The following is a 25,069-nucleotide window of genomic DNA, read 5'->3' on the forward strand; positions in this document are numbered from 1 at the left end:
TCCTACCTACCCCGAATACTTTGAGGCTGAATTGGAGATTTTCTGTCATTTTACCTTTTCAGCTAGAAGCCGTGAAAGAAATACAATCCATTCCACCAACCAAAGCACTTGCCCGTTTTCTGGCTTCATGGACCACAGGTCAGGGTGTGTTTGTGTGTTACAAATAAGCACCCACACACTCCTATTTTAGGGGATATGTGCTAATTTTCAAATGCCTGAGAAGAGTTCTAAAGTGATTCTGAATAGAATTGTCTAGGATTTGAAATACTTGAATTTGCACCATGACACATCCTTTCACTGACGTTTCAGAAGGCACTGATTTAGTTTTTGGTGCCTTGGGGTCATAATTATGAGCATTGATCTTGAAGTTGTCGAGGAAAATTCTAGTTACTTAAAGTTTTTGATTGGATCCTTGATGAAGTGAAGATTATTATTTGTGGTCAATGAGTTCAGCAAGCCCCTATGTTGCTCCAGGTTTTTTGTTCTATTCTTTTCCTGTTGCAGATTAATTGTATCTTTTATAGAAAAATAGTTTTGTCAGGCTTTCACTCTTCAAATTGTTTTTAATGTTTACAAACCTCACTCTAGCTCCAATATTTTGTGTTTAGTCCTCACCAAGGAAAAAACACTGCTGGCTGGAAGATTTTGCAGTAATGTGGAGACTCCCAAGGGTCTTGTTCTAATGACCATTTACAGCTTTAGCAGTGTACTGTGTAATAACTCTGAGAGCGAGTATATGTGTTTGGGTGGGGGAAGGAGCGTGTGTGTAAAATAGTGTCCATCTATGTACATGTGGCATTGCATTCATCAAAAATAGGCAGTGTCTGATTTCCTGGCGTGGGGGTATTAATCAGGTAACACTGCTAGGGTGAGGATTCAACAGGAAATGGTACTGTACTGCCTCTGAAGGGTTAGGGTTAGGGGGTAGCTCCCTGAACTGAACATCCGGTACAGTCTGAGCTCTGCTGTAGTTCTTTTCATGGCAGCGGCCCAGGTCACATCTTTGAGTGCCATGCCTGCCCCTGGAGCCTTGGAATCCAGCCTGGTGGATACTCACCTTGCTCTGCTCTCACAGAGGGCAACCAGGCCTGGTCAGAGCTGGAGTGATAGAGTCCTCTTCCCACGTACCTTGTGAAGTCAGCACAAACCATGCTTCCTAAACTTTGAGTCTATTATATGTAGTGATTTTGGGGAAGATAATGACATCTGGATTTTATCTGTTAATTTTATATATTTCACATTTGTTGGGTATGTACGCATAGTCAAAATTGGACTTATCTTCCTCTAGGAGATAAGATTATTATCCACTTAAAAACAAGGTCACAAAGCTCAGACTTGCATTAAATGGGGCCCACTTGGAAGGACCACCCTGAACTTTATCAGACATCTCCTGCTAGGAATCATGTTATGTGGCCTTCATAAAAGGCCGCTTTTGAAGTGAGATTGAGAAAAAGAATACCATTCAGGCAGGACTGTTTCCAAGTTTTCCCATGTCACTTCAATAAAACCAGTTTATCACCTGGTGAAAAGGAGACAATTGATTGGCTTCCTGAGGATGTGTAGTCTGCTGCAAGAAATGGTTCCGAAGCTCATTGAAACTGTAAATGCTGGTAGGTGATAGAAAGGGATGACATCTTGTGCCACAGAGCGAATTAGGAGTCAGTTTGTATCCTGGCATTAGAATCTTTGAATTATGTTCCTGTAACTATTTAACATCCTTTGTGCAATGTGGCTCCGTCTGGTTTTTGTCGGTGTTTTTCCTTATATTTAATTAGCTCCCACTAGATCCGGAAGTGGCCATGTAGACCTTCTAATGGGTATAATGCACAGTCCTACATCGCATCCCATGTAGATGATGTGCTGAGGGAAAGTTACAAAGGGAATGTGGTTGGCTATTGTGAGTAAAAAGACACCTGTATTTTTCTTATGTTGCCTTCTATGTACAAGCAGAAGACAATCTAGATGTAGGGGGCTTAAAATGACCTCTCTGTGAATTGAAGGAAGCTTAGTTTTGCATTTAAAATTTCCATTATGGGCCAATGTCCGTTTGGTTTGGGGCATTTTAAGGCTGTGGCAACCTTAGTTTTTCTCAGTTTTCTGTTGAGACGATACTGGCTTTCATAGTTCGAGCCAAACTTGACGAGAACTGCCATTGCTGTGTAAATTTGAATTTGTACGGTGCGGTTGAAACCCTCAAGCACTTGGTGGATTCTCTGGTGGTTTTAGATGAATGGAAGCCTGATGTCTTCAGAGAAAGTTTATCTTGGCACTCATCTGGTCTATCGGGAGTTCTTTTCCTTCTATTTTCCTTTCTCCCCACTTCACACTGCTGAAGCTGTCTAGAGAAGTTCCTTTTTCCTTTCATACAGAGTGATTACAATCTTGAAACCCAGAGATACTTGTTGGCCCCACGTAAAGCTGGGAAATGGCAGATGCTATTAACAAATTAAAATCTTGTAAGAGAGGTTTGATTTAAAGTAAAGCAAGTAGAGTTTTACCCTATGCAGTAACAGCCATCCAAAGTAGATTACTTTTGCTTACAAAAAAGCAAGAATGAAGTACCCTGGCCAGGCCGGATAGTGATGTCCTCCTTGGCAGCTTGAGCTAACGTGTGCAGTGTGGGCAAAGCTCAGCCCAGACCATAAGGAAGCCAGCGAGGAGCCTGGCCTGGCTCTGAGCAGCGTGGCCCTGGGAGGCCGCCAGTATCCCCAACCTTGGCACTGGCAGGAAGGCTCAGCCTGCAGGCAAGCACTGCAGGCAGGCCTGAGGTGCCTCTGCATCGGGTGCTTCTGGCCAGTTTTATGACTCAACTGAAACCATTCCTACTCTCTTATAGTTTGCAGTTTTTTATGTCTTTTTTTGAAGTTTTCTTAGTCCTTCATTCTGGGGTTAAACTATAGAGGGTCTGTGAGAGGTGAAGCACTCTTTCGTGCACACGTCTGTGCAGTGAATAAGCCCTGAAGAGCCACTGTGTGTCTGTGTGCCATGTCCTCTGTGTGGCCCCCACTCACTTTTTCTCGTAGACGCACATGTACTATTTGGGAACATATCCCTCACCTATCCCTGTGTTCTTAGAGGTGGACCAAGGTCTAGTCCCATCTGTGCAAGATTTTCTGTGTGTTGGTCTTAGAGCCTGTCCTAACAGATGACTAGAGCATAGAGACAAGTGAGCAGAGAGAGAGTTTAGTGATTCTGGAAGGAAGTGATGATTTAAATGGTTCCAACTGTGCCTTCTGTATTCAAGACAAAGCAACCATGAAATCAGTGTGCCACTGCCCCATCGTCATTTTTTCTCATTTACAGGAACATAGTGGCATTAAACAGGTAGCAAAAGGAGAAAACACTTTCTAGGCCAAGGGCTGTTGATTGATTGTCTCTGGCGGGATAAAAATGCTTCTGGCTCGGGGAACTGCCATTCGCTTGTGAGGTCTCCAGATGCTTGTTTAGCTCCTAGTGAAGTTACAGGATCCAGAGGTTCTGTCTTTCCCGGATCCTTTTTATTTTATCAGCTTGCACTCCCAGGACCAGGTAGGTGATAGCTTGTGGGGCTGCCATGCTGGGCTGGTGAGGTCAGGAAGATGAGAGGAGGGAAGAACAAAGAGACCCTCACTGAGCTTAGCCCAGGCCCTGTCTGCTGTCAGACTGTTTATAACACTAGACATGTTTACAAACCCAGGCTGTCTTGAAAACATGTACTTGGTTAACTATTTTCCTATCCTCTTGTCTTTGGAAAAGTGAGGTCTTGTGGTGCAGAAATCAGCCTGAGAGGAAGAACTCAGTGATGAGGCCAGTATTCCCTTGCACTGTGGGTGGGCTTTTGGCTCCTAGTTTGGGAACTTGTGATCTGGACAGGTGACTCGGAATCTGGTTTGAATGCGATCTTGGACAGTTAGGACACAGCCCCAACCCTTCCTCCCTTCAGCTTTGTAAACTTTCCTAGCTCTTTGTAAAAGCTCTTATTTCTCCTCTTCTCTGCAGATACCGTTAAATTCCTACGAGCTGACTGGTTGAGAAGGTAATTTGAAATATTTGACCTTTTTACATTTCTTTTATGCAGAAACTGTCTCTGAAAGAAAATATCCTCAATATCTGTTAGATCCCATAGATTTTTCTTCTGAAAGTGAGTGTTCTGTTTGACTTTTCTTCACTCCAGTAACTTGTATTTGTATACTCACAGACTTGAAACAGAGAGGTTCCTGATTTGTCTTCTCATTCTTCTGTCTAGAATGTATTCCTTTTCCATTTAGATAACAATTTCTCAACCTTTGGCATTTTTGTTTTTCCTTTCCAGTTTTCCTTAATCCATAAACATAACAGTAAAGAAAAAAATTACCCACAAGCCCGTGAGTTTGAATCAATGGCAGCTTGCCTAGAATCAAGTCTAGATTATGGGTCCTTGAATGGTGTATCTGTTTCACAGGGTTAATGAGCTTTTTGTCTACATTTTTTATGCCAAGACTTTAATTCGGGTGACTTGCTAAATAGTCGCATCAAGGTAGGTGGCCTGGTTTCGTTGGGATGTATAATACACAATGGTCAGACAGTCTTCGGTTAAGGTGTTAATCCTGCCAGACTCAGGGGAGCTATCAGAACTTTAATAGTTCTAATTTATGAGTAAGAACTTGACTAAAACTGCCTTAATCAGTTTTGTTGATGAGTTTTAGGGTGAGGCCCAGAGTTTCCTTTCATAATTGTGCCTCAAAGGAGAGACGGTATGCAGTGACATTCTGATAATGGTTTGTATGAGACTCGGTGATGGTCTGAAAATACCAAATCTGAGTCATTTTTGGATGACGCTGCTGATACCCAGTAGAAAACACCCTCTTTTATCAGAAAGCAACCTGAAAAAACAGTCAGGAAAATGAGGACAGTGCAGGGAGGTGCCCACAAGAGGCAGGACCAGGCCTGGCTGGTGGCTGCTTCCCTCTGCAGGCCCTGCTTTGCCTTCCTGCCTTGGCCAAAATCAATTTTGCAAGTGTTGAGACTCTGATATCCTCTCTGCAGAAGTGAGGGCTTGAAGGGAGAACTGGCTGGCCCTAAGGGCTCTGCGGAGACAGGTTCCTAGGGGAGGGCCAGGGCAGGATACCTGGGACACCTCCCAAGCTGGCCCAGGCCCGCAGAGAGGCCACCTGCTTCCAGCTCTTTCAAACCGTCACCTACTTAAAAGTGCATTTTCCAATCCTGCCCCACAGTGAAATCTATCTGGATAAAATCAGTGCTTTTCATAACTTGATTTTGTTTGACGTGGTTCCCTCTAAGAGAATGGTAGGGATTGAAAATATTTGTATATGTTGAATTTTGTAGAGTTCAGGAACCCATGGTGAAAACAGTAAACTATTTATTACAGGTATGAGTGTATGTGTTTGTCCTCCAAAGTAGGTACTCCTGTCTTTGTGTATTTTAAGACAGATTATAATCACTTCACCTTTGGTGCCTTCCATGTGTCACACAAGCACTCTTGTCAATCATGGGATTGAAAAAAAGATGTACATTTGGTTAAACCAGAAAACACTATTTTTGTAGCACGATTTTAGATTGCGTCCTTTTAATAATGCTTTCAGCAATGCTGGTTTTGAGATTTGGCCATTTTCCCTTTGACTTCATATGTATTTTTAAGAAGAAACAAACAAACGAGCTTTTCCTATTTCCTCTCCCCTGCCTTCTCTCCACCATCTTATTTCTGCTTATTTGAATAGTCTGAGAGTGAGAGTATATTTCTGTGAAATAAGTACTAATCAGTATAAATTGCATTTGGCATTTTTGAACTATGTGCTCATTTTGAAGAACCACCGCTCATCTCGAGCAGTAAATAGGACAGTGGTTCCATATTCAACAAAGAAAAGAATACCATCAGTGCTGTCTTCCCCTTCCTGGGTTTAAAATGCTGAAAAGCCTGTCTGGCTCCTTCCTCAGTTGTTGTGGGCTGGTGACCAGAGGGGTGTTCTCTGGCCTGGTGGCCCCCAGGGGCAGCTCAGGCCTATCCCTCTGGGCCTCCCCTTGCCGAGCCAGACGGGCTCCTGGGAGAACCTCAGCTGGTCCCTGATGCTCATCTTCCTCTCAGTTCAGCAACACTTCAGGCCAGCTCGGTGGCCCTTTCTAGGCTTTTGGCCTGAGCAAAATAGATTCTTTGCTGTGAGCAGCTTGATGATACGAAGGCATGGATAACACTAATGCTGCTTCTCTTGCTTCCCTTCCCCTGCAGGACAGTAGTTATAGCTGGTCAAGAAAAATCTGAGTGAGCTAGCTGAGCCATTGCAAAGTGAAGGTATTGATTTATGGAGAGACATGAAATTCTAGTAGTTTTTTCTTTTTGTCCTTTGGAAGGGTCAGAATATGTAGTTATTTTATAACAAAGAAAGTCAAGTCAGGTGGCTAAGTAGTAACTTTCTAATATAATGATTACTCATTGGTACTTCACCTAGTGGCACTTTTAGGGGGCAATGTTATAACTATTACTAGTTGCTTCATATGTCCTTTATTATTATTATTTTTTTTACATTTTAAAGACACAGCTGTAGGCCTTCTGAAGTGCTGCCCGTCTGATAAATGTTGGCTTATGCTGATGGTTGGTCAGGGGCACCCCTTCTCAGATTCACACAGTGCCCTGTTGTGGGGCGGGCACCCACCTCCAGCTGGCTCTCGGGTTTGACTCTGTCCTTGTGGAGTGGTTTCAGGGGCCCCCGAGGCTTTCCTGTTCATTTGTCCCCAGCAGCAGACAAAGCCTCATGTTGCTCTCAGTTTTCCCCCTTTATTTCCTTTGAAGGACCAATTTTTCATGGTACTTGTCCTGATTGTTTTCATAGTGTTCAAATCTGTATTTTTGTATGTAGAGGGAAATAATTTTCTCAACACTAATCATAATAAATATTGTATTAAATTGTCATGAAGGAGTTCTTGTTTAATCAATGGACATGTAAAAGCATTATCATCTCTTCTCTTTTCTCACCGTCACTCACCTCCCGCCCTGTCCTGAAACAGCACACGCTTGTTATGTGAGGGTGAACGGAGACACAGCTCACGGGACGGGACAAGGACTCAGATGCCTGGTGACAGCCAGCTCTGTGGCTCTGCTGGGCTGGTGAGGTGGAGTAAACACCATCGCGTGCCTCTCTCGGCTTCTGCGCATTCGACATTCCTACATGTTTGCGGCACGTGTTGTATGCAGGTTGGGGCGTCCCTCCGTCCTGCCATGCCTCATCTCTTCCCACCGACCTGAGCCCAGCGCCAACCAAGGTCCTCCCAGGCTGCAGTTCTGAGATCCTTGGTGCAAACAGTTTCCAAACCACGAGAGCCCCAGGTTCTGGCTGCCTGAGAGGCTGCCAGGGACGGTGCCCTGATACCTAAGTGAGATGGCCCTGGCCCTCCTCCAAGGGCTGTGGTGACTTGGGCAAGTCACCTGACCTTTGCTAACAGGACTGCAAGAGGATTCAGTAAGAGAATGCATGTCAGATGCTTAGCCCAGTGTCTGGCCCAGAGTAAGTGCTCCTGGGTTGTTGCTAAAACCTAAAGCTGTAGGGATTCACACCACGTGTTCCCAGTTTCTGCTGAAGCATGAAAGTGGTCCTGACACCATACGGTTATTCCTCCAGGTGGGTAAGATCTTCTCAAATGCACACATACACCCCGCCACCCCCTGCCACAAGTAGGTAGTCAGTCTGGTTTAATCCAGTATGATTTTTTCGGAGTAGGAGATTCACATGCAAGAGAGAAACAAGGCTACAAATGCCCAAAACCCAGGCCCAGAACTCTGGCTCATTCACAAGGCCCCTTGGGTCACAGGAAATGCCATTTGTTAAGAAGCTGCTTTTGTATAAAAAAAATTATATAAAGTTACAAAATCCCACTGAGGACACGTACACAGTATTTAAGTCCTTAGGTGACACAGAAGGCTCATCTCATCTCTCCGAGATGGTCAGTAGACCTGCTCTGGTGTCTAGAAGTACATTGTCCTTAGCATCCTGAGAACTTCTCTCCCAGGAGAAGAGAGGGTGTGGCTGGGCCTGCCCAGCTGCCCAGGACAGTGCCCCTGCTATTACAGCATTTGGGACCCTCTGTCTTTTGGACCTGGTCAGCTAGTCGATGATCTTTTCTTTGAAACAGCCTTAGACCCATAATAGCCATCTCACCCAAAGAAGACATGTCATCTCCAAGGGTGAGGGTGTCAGTTATAGGCGCTGAGACCCACTCTTTCCTAGATGAGAAGCTTCAAGAAGGAAGAGGGAAGACCTGGGATCATTCTCGACAAAGTGCCTAGCTGAGCAGGTGTGTCAAATGCAGACAAGCGTCAGGAGCCACTGGGGCCTGGTGGGTTGGCCCTGCCGTGGATTCTGTCTTCTATGTTCCCATTTGTGAACAGACCAGCATCCCTCCCCGCAGTCCCTACCCTTCTGCTCCACCTTGCAGCATGAAATGCTCACTGTGACAGATGGTTATAAGGCTCCATCTGACACCAGAATCTGAGCATTGGCGAAGATGTGAGGCTTTGCTTCCTTGTGCTTGTCTTTGGCAGAGAGGTTAAACAGCGTAAAGTCCATGGGACAGAAATGGGTTGAGGGCTGGAATAGTCAAGATGCCCTCATATGCAGAGTGGTTAAATAGTGCTAAGTCAAGGGGTATGGTCTTGTATACCAGACTCCAGAACATACACCTTGAGGCTGTGGAGAGGCCCACTGTCAGCATCTCCTGCTGCTGCTCGAGAAGTCACAGACTCCTTCCAACAGTGTTCCCTGGCCACACTGCCAGCCAGCTCAGGCAGGAGGTGCAGGAGTGAAGGCCCCGGGGGGCTTGGCTTGCCCAGCATGGACAGGCCTTCAGTCGGAGTCACAGTCAGAATCCTCTTCTGAAAGGAAAGCAAAGAGAATGCTTGGCCAGAGTTTCCAGGGCAGTGGTGCCTGGGGACGGCCTCTGGGGAAGCAGACAGCAGGCTGCTGGCTGGCATCCTGGGCTTGGGTGTCGCCGGCAGCCAACTGCTTGGCATGAGGGCAGCTACTGGTCTCTGCCAAACCCCTGCCCGGGACCCCAAGTGTGTGTCGGGGGTGAGGGGGGTGGTGCATCTACCCCAGACTGAAGGCCACAAGTCTCCCCAGGTTATTCCCACCTGGGGGGTTCAGGGCTGCACAGCTGCATCTTGATCCCACATCTCCTCCCACTTTGGCAGGACAAGGTAGGCTTACACTTTGGGGACAGCTATTTCCTTGTCCAAAAAATGAGAATACATGGAAAAATCCAAAAGCTTCTTTTTAGTCATTTTATAGTTTCAATTCCCTCCTCATCTTTATTTTTAGATTGTGACCAGAAGCAATTTTATAATGTGAAGGGTCTGTCTGTGAGGTATAACTCGAGGGTTCCTGAAATCCCTGCACTGAAGACTACTCTGGAAAGCCATCAGAACCCCCCACCCCAGAAACGGAAACCACCCAAGTCACTAACCCCCTGCCCTGGCCCCAGGTGCCATTTTCTGATGATCACCCCCTCTCTTGGCATCCCCAGCTCTGAGAACCCTATCAGCCCTCATGCATTGCTGGCTCTCCAGAGCGCAGGGCAGAGGCTGGTGGGGCAGCTGGGAGAAACTCCCCAAACCCTGATTCCTTCCCTTGCCCCGTACCAATGACTAGCCTGATAAGGTTTTGATATATTCAATCCTACTACATAAGCCAGGAATAATTTACCACCAAAAAGACTTATATATATATATGAAAGTCTCCAAATGTTAAGAAACCCCAAAAATTGAAATACGTGTCTGCGTTTGTTCCTTTGGACGGTCGTCTGGAAGCCCTTGTGGCAGACAACTGGTTGTTGTTGTGTGCTGTCAAGTCGGTTCCAACTCACAGTGACTGTATATAACAGGGTAGAACTGCCCCATAGGGCTTCTTAGGCTGTAATTTTTAGGGACGCAGATCACCAGGTCTTTTCTCCCACAGAGCCACTGGGTGGGTTTGAACTGCTGACCTATCGGTTAGTAGCTGAGCATTTAACCGTTTTGCCACGAGGGCTTCTAGACAATTGATAGCAGGTTGTGAAGGCCTAAAGAAAATGTCTGGGAACATTTAACCTAATATTTGCTGTAGTACAGGACAAGGTGAGCTTTACTCATTTTTGGCAGAGGAACAGTTTCTGGGGTTTGCAGTTCCCCGTGGCCCCAGAAGTCCAGCCATCAGGAAACTGCTCCTTCAGAAACTACCTGGCTGGGTCCTGCCTGGGGGCAACAGGTACCCCATGGAAATGGTCCCAACTCCTTGCAGGGCTTTGTGTTGCCCTGGTCTACCTGTCCAGCCATGTGTAACCACTGGCCCTCGCCCAGGGCCACCTCTACCTCTTCCAGAGAAGCATCTCACCTGGACGGGAGCACCTGCTCTTTACAATCAGTTGTTCTCCCTCCACCCGCTCCATTTCTTCTGTGCATGCTCTTGCACCTCCATCAACACCTAGCTCTAGTCACCTCTACCTGCCTCCAGCCAGGCTGGCACCACTATTCAAGCCCATTTTTCTGTTGTAATTTCCACCCCATCTGGGAGGCTTTCCCTGACGTCTGTCTGGGCATACATCCCACAGTGTACACAACCACTATCCGCTTCTGGTTCTAACTCCTGCCTGGACTGTAAGCGACCTGAGGGCATGTGGCCCAGCCTTGCCCATCAGCAGATCCCTAGTGCACAGCCCAGAGCAGTGCCAGCAGGTGTCAGGTTAAACAGATGCTGACACAAGGGCCCAGGAGGGAGGAGGGGACACCAGGCTGGGTGAGTTTGGCACTGAAGACAAAGCCGTACAGTTGCAGGGAGCCCACTGAGGTCTCAGAGCTGTAGGCCAACAGTGGCAGCTGCCTAGACATTCAGAGCCTCCCCAGGGGTGCTGAGGGGAGCAGGGCAGGGAAATGGCCAATAGGCTACAGAGGCCTGAAGCCAGGTCCTCTGTCCCTGGTCAGCTCCTGTTCTCCCTTTCAGCCTTCACCCACTCTGCTTCTCCTCCCGGGGTGGAGGGGACCTCCCCTGGTGGCCTCTAGGCAGGACCCCCTGGGCTGTGGCTGTGGAAAGCCCAAGGGACACCACAACCTCCAAACCCACTGTGGTCTCTCCTGGCCTCCTTCAAGAGCCACTTTCTCCCACAGAGCCACTGGGTGGGTTCAAACTGCTGACCTTCACACCACATGCCCCACCCTGTATAGGGCAGAACACCCTGAGGAATGTGGCATGTTGGTGTGGCTGTGTTGTCACAGGCTAAAAAGCCAGCTACCCAACTTTCAGCTCTGCTTTGGTTTAAATCAGGTAACAGACATGCATGGCAGCCATTCTGAGCTGGCGAAGGGAACCTTGAGGGGCCAGAAGGTTGCACTCATTGGAAGTAAAAAAATGAAACAAGCCTGAGCTTGCCTGTGTTTGGCTGGATTCTGCCGACGGGGATATGGCATGGTTCTCTGGCTTTTGAGCCTATGGGCTGGGAGACTGCAGGGGGAGCTGGTGTGGTGGACAGGTGACTCGGGGACAGGAGTATGGACAGTTGTGACCAGCAGCCCCTAGGCTCATAGAGGAAGGTTTCACTGAGAAGGGTGAGCCCTGCAGAGCGGGGATGGGGTATGCCATTGGCTTGCCCCTCCTCAAAAGATGAGGCCCTGGGGAGCCTGTGTGCCCCGAGGGGACTGGTTTTATGATCAGTGACACATGAAGGGATATGAGAACTGGGCCGTAAAAACACTTCCTGCCCGATGGGGAGAGGAAGCGCTCCTACCCCAAGCGCCACTAGCCCAGTGCCAAGGAAGGGCGGGCTGCAGCAGCAACACCCCAGAGGCCATTAGTTGGGTTCTGGGTTTCAGAGCAGCTACCCACCTACTGCTTTGTCACCTTCTTCCTCTGGCCACTTTGGGAGGGAGCATCTGGTCCCTGCCTGGGTCTCGTCCGTGGAGTCCCCTTGTTTGAGGAATTTGGCTACGTCGTTAAAGATCAAGTAGAAGTCAATTGCAAACACGATGGTGGCAAAGAAGCCAAACACCTGTGGGGTGCAGTGGACAGGGTGGTGACCAGGGTGGTGGGCACAGGTGGGTAGGGCACATCATCAGGAGCTGGAAGCCCCTGGTCCGGGAGGCTGGGAGTGAGGAGGGTGAGGATGAGGAGTTGCCACCCCAGCTACACAGCCCACTTCTTATCTGCTTGGATATATAGCTTGGCTTGGTGGGCACAGACCCCTCTGATTAATGATAAATGGGAAAGTGAACTAACTGTTCATTTGGTATGGCAAGCATATGGCAAGCAGCCTGTCAAAACCTGGGTCCAGTAGAGTGGAATAGTTGAGGTCTGTATTAGAGATGAGGAAACGGGGCCCAAGCAGGGAAAGAATGTGCCCAGGTTCCACACCAAGTGGGTGTACAGAGAGGCACCTGGGTGCAGGGGGTGGTGAGCTTGAGGGAGGCCTTACTGGGTACCCACCTCCCAGAGGTAGGGCAGCTACTCACCCCGGCTGCTTTGGAAGCCCCGTCGGAGTATTTGGTGACGGTCGTGATGGAGATGGCGAAGTAGATGAGGGCCGCCGTGACACAGCGCAGGAAGTCCTGGGGAGAGAGGGGGACACCACGTGGGGAGGGGCTGGCTGGTAGGCAAGGCACGGGTTCAGAAGGGCACCGGGGTGGTGGGAACGGGACTGGAACCCCACTGTTCCCAGAGGAGCGTGGGCATGGCGGCCTGGTCACACACCTGGCCCACAGGCCCAGCATCCATGAGCTCCTACCCTATCCGGGCCCCTCGTGCACTCCCCGCTCCTTCTCCCATGCCTGCTCCTACCTAGGTGCCTCTGGTCTTAGCCCTGTTGTCCTACTGGCTGCTGGAAGCTGAGGCTGCCCTGTCCCTGGTCCAGCAGGGCCCCTGTCCCCAACAGGCTTGCCCCATGGCTGGATGTGGATCTCCCCACTTAGCGGGGAAGCAGGGGTTGGAACCCATCACATACTCCTTTCTGGCTCACCACGGGGGGCACTTGTGGCAGATCCATTTATGTTAGGGCTTCTGCTTGCCTATCCCTAAATGGGCAGGCCAGAGGGTGGAGCCCTTCTCAGGCAGGTGGGAGAATGCTGGATGTGAAGTCAGGAGACCAGGTCCACTTTTGCTGTCCCTTCTCTGTGCCTCATCTCATTCAGCAAAGTCCACTGACCGGACTCTGGGCCCTCTCAGGTGATAAAACGAGGCCAGGGCTGCCAGATGGCTGAGGGCTGGAAAAGCCCCACAAGTCCTCAGTTAACCTACTCAGCCCATGTGGAAATGGCTTGAATTCCTGCGGCTGAGGCTCATTCCTCGCAGGCCCAGTTGGGAGCCCTAGCGCCACCTGGTGGCCAAGGGCAGAGGGGCCGTCTCTCTGGGTTCCCAACTTACTGGAGGCTGCGGAGGTACAGCCACCTGTTCCAGGTCACGTGGATGGTGAGTGGTGGGACCTGGATTGTCTGAAGCCAGGTCTCTCCACCTGGCTCTAACCAACTGCAAACAGCCCCTCCAGCGCATTGAAAAAGGGGTCTGGGCTGAAAGGGAACAAAATGCACTCTGGCTTCCTCCTCTGGCCACTGTGATGGAGCCTCCAGTCCCTGCTCATGGGCTGGGCAGCCAACCCCTTCCTCCCCCGAGGCCCCAGCCCTCACCATCATGGGCCAGCACAAGCCTTGCCACTTGTCATTCAGCTGCATGGCATCAGCAAAGAGGAAGAAGAGGGCCAGCAGAAACTCCAGTAGGGGTGCCGTGAAGAAGGTGGTCTCCAAGGACGCCAGATAGGAGACAAAGGTGATGAACGAGAGACCCTGGGGGGGTGGGAGGGGGAGTGTATAGGACAGAAGTCAGAGAATTTTCAGGGCCCCTTGCCCAGGGCTCAGAGATCCTGCGGGAAGGAATACAGGAGGGAAATGAGGCTCCATCAGGAAAAGCAACCTGCCCCAAGTCCTGCAGTTGGTGAGTGGCAGAGTCAGGATGTACACCCAGTTATGGGGCCCAAGGAGACCTGGTGGCACAAAGGTTAAGCACTTGGCTGCTAACCAAAAGGTTGGTGGTTTGAACCTACCCAGCGGTTCCAAAGACCTGGTGACCTGTTCCCTGTAAAGATTACAGCCTAAGAAACCCTATGGGGCAGTTCTATTCTGTCACATGGGATCGCTGTGGGTTGAAATCGACTCAAATACACTTAATAACAACATGGGACCCAGGCTGCCCCCAGCACTTCTGGACATGGCTCTGAGTCCTAACCTCACTCCAGCCTCCTGCAAGGACCCAATCAGGAAGCCCCAACCTCCCACTCCTCACTCCAGCAGGCGGCAGAAAACACCCAACCCACTGGTGGCCAGCCAGGGGCAAATCAAAGCTAAGCAGGCTCAAGGGAGCCAACTAAATAGGAACCAGTTTCAAAAATAACACCCAACACCTAAGATTTATGCTTTTCATGGATGTAAATTTTACCTTAAAAACAAACAAGCAAAGCTGAACTTTTAATTAATGATAAACATGGTGAAGTGGTTCGAGTTGAAATGTACTGATGTCTGCAATTTACTCTGAAGGCATCAAAAAATAAAATGGATTGATGGAGTGATAAATGGATACATATGTGATAAAGCAAACAGAACAGTGTTAACACAGGACTCCCTGGTGGTGCAAATGACCCTGGCAGCTAACTGAAAGGTTGGTGGTTCAAGTGCACCCAGAGGTACCTCAGAAGAAAGGCCTGGCGATCTACTTCTGAAAAATCAGCCATTGAAAACCCTATGGAACGCAGGTCTACTCTGATAGACATGGGGTCGCCATGAGTCAGGGTTGACCCAATGGCAACTGGTAAACAATTGTACCATCCAATTGGTGGGTATATGGGTGTTAACTGTAAATCTTTCACTTTTGTGTGTTTGACAATTTTCATACGAATAGGACAAAACATCCAGGAGAGAATGGGCTCCACAGACACCTCAGCCCTGCTGCATCATTCATCCAGCCTTTTTGAAAGATTCTTTACCCTTTAGGGTATGCTACTCTATGAGGCAGGAATTCCACATCTGGGAATTTATTCCAAGAAAATAATTTACAAGGGGCAGGAAGAACTACAAGAATCCAAATGTCCCCTGCAGCTTTGTCCACAGCACTGGGAAGGTGGAAGCAACTGATGCTGGAGAGTGTGAAGGCTCCCCAGGTAGTTCTGCAGTTATGTACCGCAGGGCAGGCCAAGAGGGCAGGTTCATCTGTGCCCAGTGCATGCCGAGGGTCTGATCCTTACAACCACACACGCAGCAGGTGCTGCGCACAGCCCTGCTTTATAGATGAGAAGACTGAGGTTCAGAAAAGTGATGTGCTTTGCTCAGAGGGGCACTAGAATTTGAACCCAGGGATGGCCGACGCCACAGCTGGACTTCTTAAGTGAACTGCCCTGGGGGTGCTGGGGGAGGCCTTCACCTTCCTGGTTTCTGTCACTGTGGCTGGGCGTGAGCACAGCCATAGCTGAGGTGCTCGGAGTAGTGCCCAGAGGCTGGGCAAGCAGTGGCAGAGGTGGAAGCCACCTTGGCTCAGGGGCGCTGTAGGGACACCCAGATGCTCCACAGACAAAAGAGCTTTGGGAATGCCAGGGAACCCCCAGGGTACCCCGTCCTCTGCCCTGAACACGGCCATGGGGATATCTGGGTCCTCTTTGGACAAATGGGCAACTAAGGCCCAGAGAGGCGTTGAGAGGTTGCCAGGACCCGCCAAGAAAGCAAGGCTGTGGAACCCTAACCCATCTGCTCCAAAGCTCCCGTACTACTTCCCGTGCCGAGGGCTGTTCTTGTGTCCCTCCCCTTCCTGTCCCCTCACCACCACCAGCCTGATTCTGGAGATCTCCCTCTCTCAATTCCTGTTTCCTCATTCCCTGATTCCTGTTGGCCACTTCCTTCCCCTTCCTGTCCATGTAAGCCTCCCCAACTTGCTCGGGGGTGGGAGCTGGGGAGATGACCAGGAAGGCAGGAGTGACCAGGACAGCTCCCCTTGTGCCGAGTGCCCCCCTCACACTTCCTCCCCCTGCTTCCTCATCCTCCTAGACATAGATCTCTGTCCCCCAGCTGGGCCAAGGGACTGCTCTATGCTCTGGCCAGCATGCCCTCCACCCATGAGGTGGTCCTGGGTGGAGGGGTTCGGATCCGGTCAGTGGACAGTAGATTCTAGGCTTCTCCCCAAAGTGGCCCCCATGAATCTCCTGGGTGAGTTTGAGGTGGCCAGCCAAGAAACCTCTCTGAGAGTTCAGGCTGAGTCCTGGGGCCCTGGCCCTTCACCTGGAAGTTGGACAAGTGCTGGGCTTTAGACTGACCCCAGGGGCAGAAGAGGTTGGTTGTAGGACGGCTTCCTGTCATCTACCCTGGGAGGTACAGGCAAGAGGCTGGGGGCAGAAACCTCCTCCCCCCTCTCCTGGCCTGGCTGTCACTCGGATCCTCAACTGGTCTCCCTGTCAAATCCCCTAGACCTCAGCTCTCTACAAAGTGGGATCAGGACAGGTAATGTCAAGGTGCTGGGGGATTTAAGTAACCAGTGGCCGCCCAGTGCTCGCCCCTCATCCTGCCTCTCATCTTCCTCCTCCATCCCTGCAGGCCCAGCGGCAACCCCTACCCCACAGGCGGGACAGTGCGGGAGTTTTCGTAGTGTAGGGAGGACAAAGGCGGCCAGAAGGCCGGGGTGGGGGAGAGCGGGAAGGAGCTCAGCGGGGCGGGGCGAGGGAGCGGAGGAGGGGGAATGAAGTCACCCGCTGGGGCCCGCTCCCACCCCTCTGCTGCCGCGGGGGTTGCCTGGCGGCCCCGAAGAGAGTGGCTGGGCCTTGCCGAATCCCGGGGATCCCCCTCCCACTCTACACAGCCCCCCGCCCTCAGCTGGCGGGGCTTCTCTCTGGCCTCCCCCCCCTTGAGGCGCCGCAGCCTCTGCCCAGCAGCTCCGGGCCGGTCCTCTTTGCGCCCAGGAAAGTGGACCCCACCCCAGCTCATGGAGAGCTGAGTGCGCTGATTCACCCCGGGGCCCACCCAGGGAGCGGCGGGAGGGCTCGGGGAGCAGAATTTCGCTCGCGGTTGAAGCCAGGAGATGCCCGAGACGTACTCCGGCCCAGAGGCCTGGAGAGTCACGCCGCGTCGACGGCGGGAACCGACCCCCTGCCGGATCCCCCTGTGCTTCCTACGGCCCCCCAACCTGTGACACGCGGGTTCAAGAACTGCGGGAACGTCTAGGTTCGGGCCCCGCCTCGCCAATGCCTCGCCCTCTGAGCGAGCCTCAGTGAACACGTCCTAAACTTGGGGAAGTTCTTCCAACTTTGAGGGTTCTGAAGAGGACTCGGCCGAACTGGGCACTGGGGCGCGGGGTGCTCAGGCCGTGGCGCCGCCCACTTGGACCCCTACCCCACCTCGACCTCAACTTCTGAAAGGAGCGCGGCGCCGCCAAGGGGGTCCGCGGGGGAGGGTCCGAGGTGGCTCCCCGGAGTCTGCGCTCCTTCGGGCAGGGCCTCCGCCGCACTCACCGACTCGGCCAGCAGGAGGCGGCCTTTGCGCGAGCAGAGGAAGGCGCGAGCCGGCAGGAGGGCGCGGAGCCCCGCGGCGGCCGGGCTGGGCTGAGCGCCGCCTGCAGGCTCGGGGTCCGGATCGGCGTCTGGGGGCCACATGGCGGCGGCGGCGGGGGCCAGGGCTCGGCCGCCCTCCCTCTCACCCCGCGTTGGGAGGGAAGCGGAAACCGAGCCTGTGCAGACGGAAAAAAGGCGAGCCTCGCCGCGCGGGGTGCAGCCCCCGGCGCCCCGCCCCCGGCCCGCCCCGGGCCACCTCCCCTCGGACCCCTGTTGCTCCGGCAGGCACTGGGCGGGCCCAGCCACAGGCCCGGGGCCTCCTCAGACCCCGAAGTCTCACCGTACCCCTGACTTGGCAGTTCGAGCCCTTCTTATTACCCCCCTCGAACACCCCGTCCGAGCTCCCACCTTTCTCTCCCTACTCGGTAGGTTTGTCCACACTCACTGTCTCAGGTCTGAGTTCCTGCCCATGCGCGTGTAGGCGACCCAGGAACCGAGGCCTCTAAACAACAAAAACCTCCCCCCGCTCCTCCCGCCACGGTTTTGACCCACCCCTCCCCTCTCTCGCCGGGAGTTTTTCTGCGACTTCCTAGAGCCCCCCTCCCATCCTCTCGGGCCTCAATGATGGCTGCCCCGGGCCTTGGTCCTGGACTCCCACCCCTTCCATGCGTGTAGGGGTGCTCCCAGACGTACACCTCGGAGCCCCAGCCCCCTTACCCCCGCATGTCTCTCTCTCTCTGTTTCTCTCTCTCTCTCTCACACACACACACACACACACACACACACACACACACAGACACATACGTCATTTCCAGGGCATCTGGAGTTCGGTGTGACCAAGACCTAGCCCGTGACATTCCCGTGGCGCCTGGGCCTCTACAAAGGGCACTGCCTTCTGTCCTACTTCCCTCCCACCGTGATCCAGAGACTTGGGTGTCATCCTTACCCTCTCCCACCCTCTACCCTTAATCCGTCGTCACCAAGGCCCGTCCATCGTCACCTCCTAAAACTTTCTCTGATTTCTGTCCTTTTCTCTCCACCCCCACGCCATCGCTAGATCCCAAGGCATTCCTGTCACCCCGGACGGACGTGAGTGTCTTTTAAGGGGTCTCTCGGCTTCCTCCCTTGGCAGTCAGAGGGGTCACTCCCACTCCACCCCCCCAACCTCCACCAAAAAAAAAAAAAAGACACCAACTTTGGGAGCTTCCCATCTGGCTCAGCGTCTTGGTGTAGACCCTAAAAACTTCTTGTTGTAGTCGCCCTCTCCTTTCTGGTCCCTCCCCACCCATCTGCCTTTTTACCGTTTCTTGAACAAACCATGCTCCCTCCTGCCACACGACCTTTGTAAATGTTGACCCTCCCCTACCTGGATGCTCTTCCTCCACCTACTTACATGATTAACTTCTCCTTGTTTTCCAGTCTCCACAGCACCTAACAGTTCTTCAGCGAGCATAGTGCAGTGTTGCTTGCTCAGAGAAGACTTCCGTGATCTCTCCAGGTAGGTAAGAGGCATTCATTCATTCACTCACTTATTCATTTGTTCAACAGCAGGGCTAGAAGCCCTGGATACAGCAGTGAACAGTCCCGGGGAGCCCCAGCTTTTTGGAGTGGGGCCGGGGACATACACTAAAGAGAGTCCTGAATGAAGTGATTCCTGGTAACAGAGGCCTGGCTGTCTCAGAGGATGTGTTTATATATATATATAAACCCAAACCAAACCTGTCGCCGTCCAGTGGATTCTGACTCATAGCAACCCTACAGGACAGAGTAGAACTGCCCCACAGGTTTTCCAAAGACTGGCTGGTGAATTTGAACTGCCCGCCTTTTGGTTAGCAGCCGTAGCTCTTAACGACTATGCCACCAGGGTTTCCTATATATATACATACACACACATATATATAGCAAAACATTTGCTAGTTCAGTATTTTTTACATGTACAATTCAGCCTGTGTAGAAGAGGTCAGAGAAGGGGTGGGGCCAGATTGTGGCGGGTCAGCCCTGGTGGTCTATTTTACTCAAAATGCTCTGAGAGGAGGCCGGGCAAGCTGTTTTAACAGTGGAGGCCCCAGTTCTGAGATTTGTGTTATTAAAGACATGACTCTGACTCAACTTGATAAGAAGAAGAAACCAACCCAGTTTTAAAAATGCACCAAAGATTTGAATGGGCAATTCACCAAAGAAGATATGTGAATGTCCAATAAGCATGTGAAAAGATTCTCAGCATCATTAGACATCGAGGAATGGCAACTAAAACCATAATGAGATTATTTATTATTTATTTTATGGCAACCTTATGTATAACCAAACAGAACATTGTCCTGTCCTGCGCCATCGTCACAGTTGTTGGTATAATGAGCGCGATTCTACTAGCAGTTATTAAAATGGCTACAAAGCACTACCAAGTGTTGGTGAGGATGTAGAGCAAATGGAACTCTCATACACTGCTGATAGAGGGGTAAAATGTTAAACAGTTTGACAGTTTCTTAAAAAGTTAAATATAGGCCTGTTGTATGAACTGGCCATTTTACTACTAGGTATTTACCCAAGAGAAATGCAAGCCCATGTTTATACAGAGGCTGGTACGCTCATGTTCATAGCAGCTTTATTTTAATAGCCCTGAACTGGAAACCACCAAGTGCCCCTTAACAGGTGGAGGGATAAACAAACTGTGGTAGGTCCATACAACAGGATACCACTCAGCTGGAAATGTTGTCTATTTTAATTGGGGTAGTGGTAACGTAGGGATATATAATTGTCAAAATGCATCAAACTTTACACTTAAAATGGGTGCATTTTATTACTTGTAAATTATACCTCAATTTTTTTAAAAAAGGAGGAGAAAAACAAAATGGTGGCTGGACTATGAGGGCTGACAGGGGCCGGGGAAGTGGCAAGAAAGTAGGATGGGTTTCCTTTGTTGAGGTGACTGGACACCCATGACCACGGTCCATCTTCAGACAAGGTTTTGAGGCCCCCAGAGGCCTGTCATTGTAGCCCAGCCCCAGGTCAGTACCTGACACACAGGGTGGCATCAGGAAATGTCTGCTGTGGAATGCAGGAAGGGCAGCTCAGAGAGGCCCATGCCTGCTAAGGATATATGGGGTAGGCCCAGATCACCTGTCCCTCAAGACACACCCATTCAGGTCAGACAGTTCTGGGCTGAGGGAAGAGGCCCTGGCCAGTGGTCCTGGGGCTGGCACTGGTTCACCTAGCAGGGGCTTCCTGTCCCTGATAGCAGAGCTTGTGGGAGCCTGGAAGATACAGTCTGTGGGGCCTGACCTTCTCAGCTCTGGCTCCAGTGTGGAGGGGAACTCAGAACCCAGGGGTCTGGGTGGGGAAAGATGAGGTCTGGATGACAGGGTGGTGGGTCTGCCCAGGACTTGAGAAGGATTTCCAAGGTGAGATTTCAGAGCTGGATGTGGAGAGTGAGGGTGAGGGCTAGATAGGGCTTCGCCCAGGTCTGGGCAGGTACCTGGAGAAGACAGGGCCCCGGGGGTGGGGTCAGCCTAGGGTGAGGACCCCTGAGAAAGGATCAGGTTTAGGGGTGAGTTTCATGAATTCATTGTTGAGGGTGGCCCTGGGAGAGGCCTTTGCCACCCTCCTCTCTCAGGCCTGGGCCATATATCCTCCAGGTGCAGGGCCCCAAGTTAAGTCTCAGGAAGTCAGGGTGTAGCTTGCCCAGCTGGCCTGGCCGAGGCAGGGTGCCGGAGGGAAGACTCAGCCCTGCTCCTGCTTCCCCCAGAGCTGTGGGCCTGGCAGAGATAGCAGAAATCCATGTCAGTCCTGCAGGGCAGGTTCATGTCAGGCCTGGGGAAGGGGACCGCTGTCACTGAGCACATAAGTGGCTGGCCTGGCCTGGGCCCACTTGTCCTTCTTCTCCCTGCACCTCCTTCGCAGGCCTGTGAGGCAGGAGCTGCCATTGTCCCTTTTGTACAATGAGACAGAGGTTGGGAGACTGAGTTGCCTGCTGGGGTGTATGTGTTGTCCGTGTGTATCAGGATTTGAACCTGGGTCCCTGTGACTCTGTTCCCATGCAGGAGGCCTCCACAGATCCAGGGATTTCCCTTCTTCTTCATGGTGGGGGAAGGCTCAGTCAGTGTCTTCAGCTGGGATTTGGGAGGCGCAGGTCATTTTGGGGCAGTTGTCCTAGGCCCCAGCCTTCCCATATGAGTAATGGATGTGCAGGCTTTGAGGCAGGAAGTTGATGCGGGGACATTGCTGGGGTGAAAATGATGGGCTCTTTGAGGGCAGGGTGGAGAACCCCAGAAAGCCAAGATGGGCTCTAAAGAGGCAAGCGGCATCTGTGCTGTTGCCGCATGGGGTAGGGGAAGTGGGATGGATGGATGGACAGAATTCATTTAATGCGCCCCAGGGACCAAGGGACATTTTGGTCCTACCAGCCGTTTGCTTTTGCTCACAACACTGCAGGAATGTCCCAGGACTGCCATCATTTCACTTCTATGCAGCCTATCTCAGACGGGGAGCTGGGGGCCAGGGGTGAGCATTTGGTATTTTGATGACTATCACATTTTCCTCCGTTAAGGTCAACCCAGCTGACACCTGCCCCAGCAGGTGGAGTACCTGGTTCCCAGACAGGGCATCTAACAGCTGGACAATTGTATCTCAGAGTTGTGTGCTGATGTGTCAATTCTTACTCATAGCGACCCTACAGGGCAGGATAGAACTGCCCCATAGGGTTTCCTAGGCTGAAATCTTTACAGGAACAGATTGCCAGATCTTTTCTCCTGCAGAGCCGCTCATGGGTTTGAACCACTGACCTTTTGGTTAGTAGCTGAGCACTTTAAGCATTGCACCACTGGGGCTTCTTGTATCCCAGAGTAGTTTTTTAAAAAATTGAGATTTGAGACTTAAAAAAGAGTTGCAAAGATGATGCAGAGTTCCCATGTGCCCTTCACTTAGCTTCCCCTAATGTTAACGTATTCCGTAACCATGGTACATTTGTCAAAGCTAAGAAATTAACAGTGGTACAGTACTATGAACTAAACTACAGATTTTATTGGGATTTCAGCCATTGTTTCACCATGTCCTTTTTCTGTCCCAGAATCCAATCCAGGATCCCACAGTGCATTTAGTTGTTGTCTTAGTTACCTAGTGCTCCTATAACAGAAATACCACAAGTGGACGGCTTTAATAAAGAGAAATGTATTCCCTCACAGTTTAACAGGCTAGAAGTCCAAATTCAAGGTGCCAGCTCTAGGGGAAGGCTTTTTCTCTTTGTCAGTTCTGGGGGAAGGTCCTTGTCATCAGTCTTCCTCTGGTCTAGGAGCTTCTCTGCGCAGTAACCTCAGGTTCAAAGGACATGCTCTGCTCCCGATGCTGCTTTCTTGGTAGTATGAGGTCTCCTTGTCTCTCTGCTTGCTTCTCTCTTTTATATCTCAAAGGAGATTGACTTAAAACACAACCTAATCTTGTAGACTGAGTCCTGCCTCGTTAACATAACTGCCTCTAATCCTGCCTCATTAACATTGTAGAGGCGGAATTTACAACACATAGGAAAATAACATCAGATGACAAAATGGTGGCCAATCACACAATACTGGGAATCATGGCCTAGCCAAGTTGACCACATTTTTGGGGGACATAATTCAATCCATAACAGTTCTCATATCTTTATAGTCTCCTCTAATCTGTGATAATTTCTCAGTTTTTCCTTGTTATTCTGAAGAATATTGGTATTTTGAAGACTATTTTGTAGAATGTCTGTGTCCATCTGTTTGGGTTTGTCTGAAGTTTTCTCATGTTTACACTGGGGTTATAGAATTTTTGTTTTTTGCCTTTTTTTAAAAATTGTGCTTTAAGTGAATGTTTACAGTTCAAGTTAGTTTCTCATACAAAAATTTATACACACATTGTTCTGTGACCCTAGTTGCTCTTCCACCCTGTATTTCCCGTGTCCGTTCAACCAGCTCCTGTCCCTCTCTGCCTTCTCATCTCGCTTCTAGACAGGACCTGCCCATTTAGTTTCGTATATCTACTTAAGCTAAGAAGCACTCTCTTCACGAGTATCATTTTATGTCTTATAGTCCAGTCTAATCTATGTCTGAAGAGTTGGCATCGGGAATGTTTTCAGTTCTGGGCTAACAGACAGTCCAGGGGCCATGTCTTCCGAGGTCCCTCCAGTCTCAGTCAGAACATTAAGTCTGGTCTTTTTACTAGAATTTGAGTTCTGCATCCCACTTTTCTCCTGCTCCAGGGACTCTCTGTTGTGTTCCCTCTCAGGGCAGTCATTGGTGGTAGCCGGGAAATCTAGTTCTTCTGGTTTCAGGCTGATGGAGTTTATGTGGCCCTTTCCATCTCTTGGGCCAGTATTTTCCTTGTGTCTTTGGTGTTCTTCATTCTCCTTTGCTCCTGGTGGGTTGGGACCAATTGATGCATCTTAGATGGCCACTCGCTTGCTTGTAAGACCCCAGATGCCACTCACCAAAGTGGGATGCAGAACATTTTCTTAATAAACTTTGTTATGGAATTGACTTAGATGTCCCCTGAAACCATAGTCCCCAGCCCCCTGCCCCTGCTACTCTGTCCCTCGAAGTGTTTGATTGTATTCAGGAAACTTAGCTTTTGGTTTAGTCCAGTTGTGCTGACTTCCCCTGTAGTGTGTGTTGTCCTTCCCTTCACCTAACAATAGTTCTTGTCTACTATCTACTTAGTGAATACCCCTCCTCTTCCTCCCCACCCTTGTAACCATCAAAGAATGTTTTCTTCTGTGTTTAAACCTTTTCTTGAGTTCTTCTAACAGTGGTCTTATACAATATTTGTCCTTTTGCAACTGACTAAATTCACTCAGCGTAATGCCTTCCAGATTCCCCCATGTTATGTTGCACGGATTCATCGTTTTTCTTTATCATTGTGTAGTATTCCATTGTGTGAATATACCATAATTTGTTTATCCATTCATCCACTGATGGACACCAAGGTTGTTTCCATCTTTTTGCTATCGTGAACAGTGCTGCAGTGAACATGGGTGTGCATATATCTCTTTGTGTGACAGCTCTTATTTCTCTAGGATATATTCCAAGGAGTGGGATTGCTGGACCGTATGGTACTTCTATTTCTATCTTTTTAAGGAAGCACCAAATCGATTTCCAAAGTGATTGTACCATTTTACATTCCTAACAACGGAGTACAAGTGTTCCAGTCTCTCCACAACCTCTCCAACATTTATTATTTTGTGTTTTTTGGATTAATGCTAGCCTTGTTGGGGTGAGATTTGTATTTCTCTAATGGCTAATGATCATGAGCATTTCCTCATGTGTCTGTTAGCCGCCTGAATGTCTTCTTTGGTGAAGTGACTGTTCATATCCTTTGTCCATTTTTTAATTGGGTTATTTGTCTTTTTGTTGCTGAGGTTTTGCAGTATCTTGTAGATTTTAGAGATCAGACGCTGATCGAATTTGTCGTAGCCAAATTTTTTTCCCAGTCTGTAGGTTGTCTTTTTACTCTTTTGGTGAAGTCTTTTGATGAGCGTAAGTGTTTGATTTTTAGGAGCTCCCAGTTACCTAGTTTCTCTTCTGGTGTTTGTGCATTGTTAGTAATGTTTTATATT

General features: G+C 50.1%; 1 protein-coding gene across 1 annotated transcript; it reads right to left on the minus strand.

Annotated features, from left to right (window-relative positions):
• Window positions 1–7,287: 7,287 nt before the first annotated feature.
• On the minus strand, window positions 7,288–17,619 carry CMTM3 (CKLF like MARVEL transmembrane domain containing 3). Its single transcript, XM_012554209.2, has 5 exons — window positions 17,464–17,619; window positions 13,610–13,765; window positions 12,443–12,538; window positions 11,820–11,982; window positions 7,288–8,839 (listed from the first exon to the last, which is right to left on the minus strand). The coding sequence occupies exons 1-5, from the start codon at window positions 17,602–17,604 to the stop codon at window positions 8,811–8,813; spliced, it is 585 nt and encodes a 194-aa protein (XP_012409663.1). The 5' UTR covers window positions 17,605–17,619; the 3' UTR covers window positions 7,288–8,810.
• Window positions 17,620–25,069: the final 7,450 nt, after the last annotated feature.

Source organism: Trichechus manatus, unplaced genomic scaffold (assembly GCF_000243295.1).
Source record: "Trichechus manatus latirostris isolate Lorelei unplaced genomic scaffold, TriManLat1.0 scaffold00014, whole genome shotgun sequence".
Lineage (NCBI taxonomy): Eukaryota > Metazoa > Chordata > Mammalia > Sirenia > Trichechidae > Trichechus > Trichechus manatus.

Bases quoted from the DNA above. Each gene is read 5' to 3' on its own strand.
- CMTM3 (XM_012554209.2), bottom strand. From the start codon at position 17,604: ATGTGGCCCCCAGACGCCGATCCGGACCCCGAGCCTGCAGGCGGCGCT. The intron at 13,766-17,463 runs GTGAGTGCGGCG...CCACCCCCCCAG, and splicing joins GCCTCCTGCTGGCCGAGTCG to GGTCTCTCGTTCATCACCTT. The intron at 12,539-13,609 runs GTGAGGGCTGGG...CTCTCTCCCCAG, and splicing joins GCTTGTGCTGGCCCATGATG to GACTTCCTGCGCTGTGTCAC.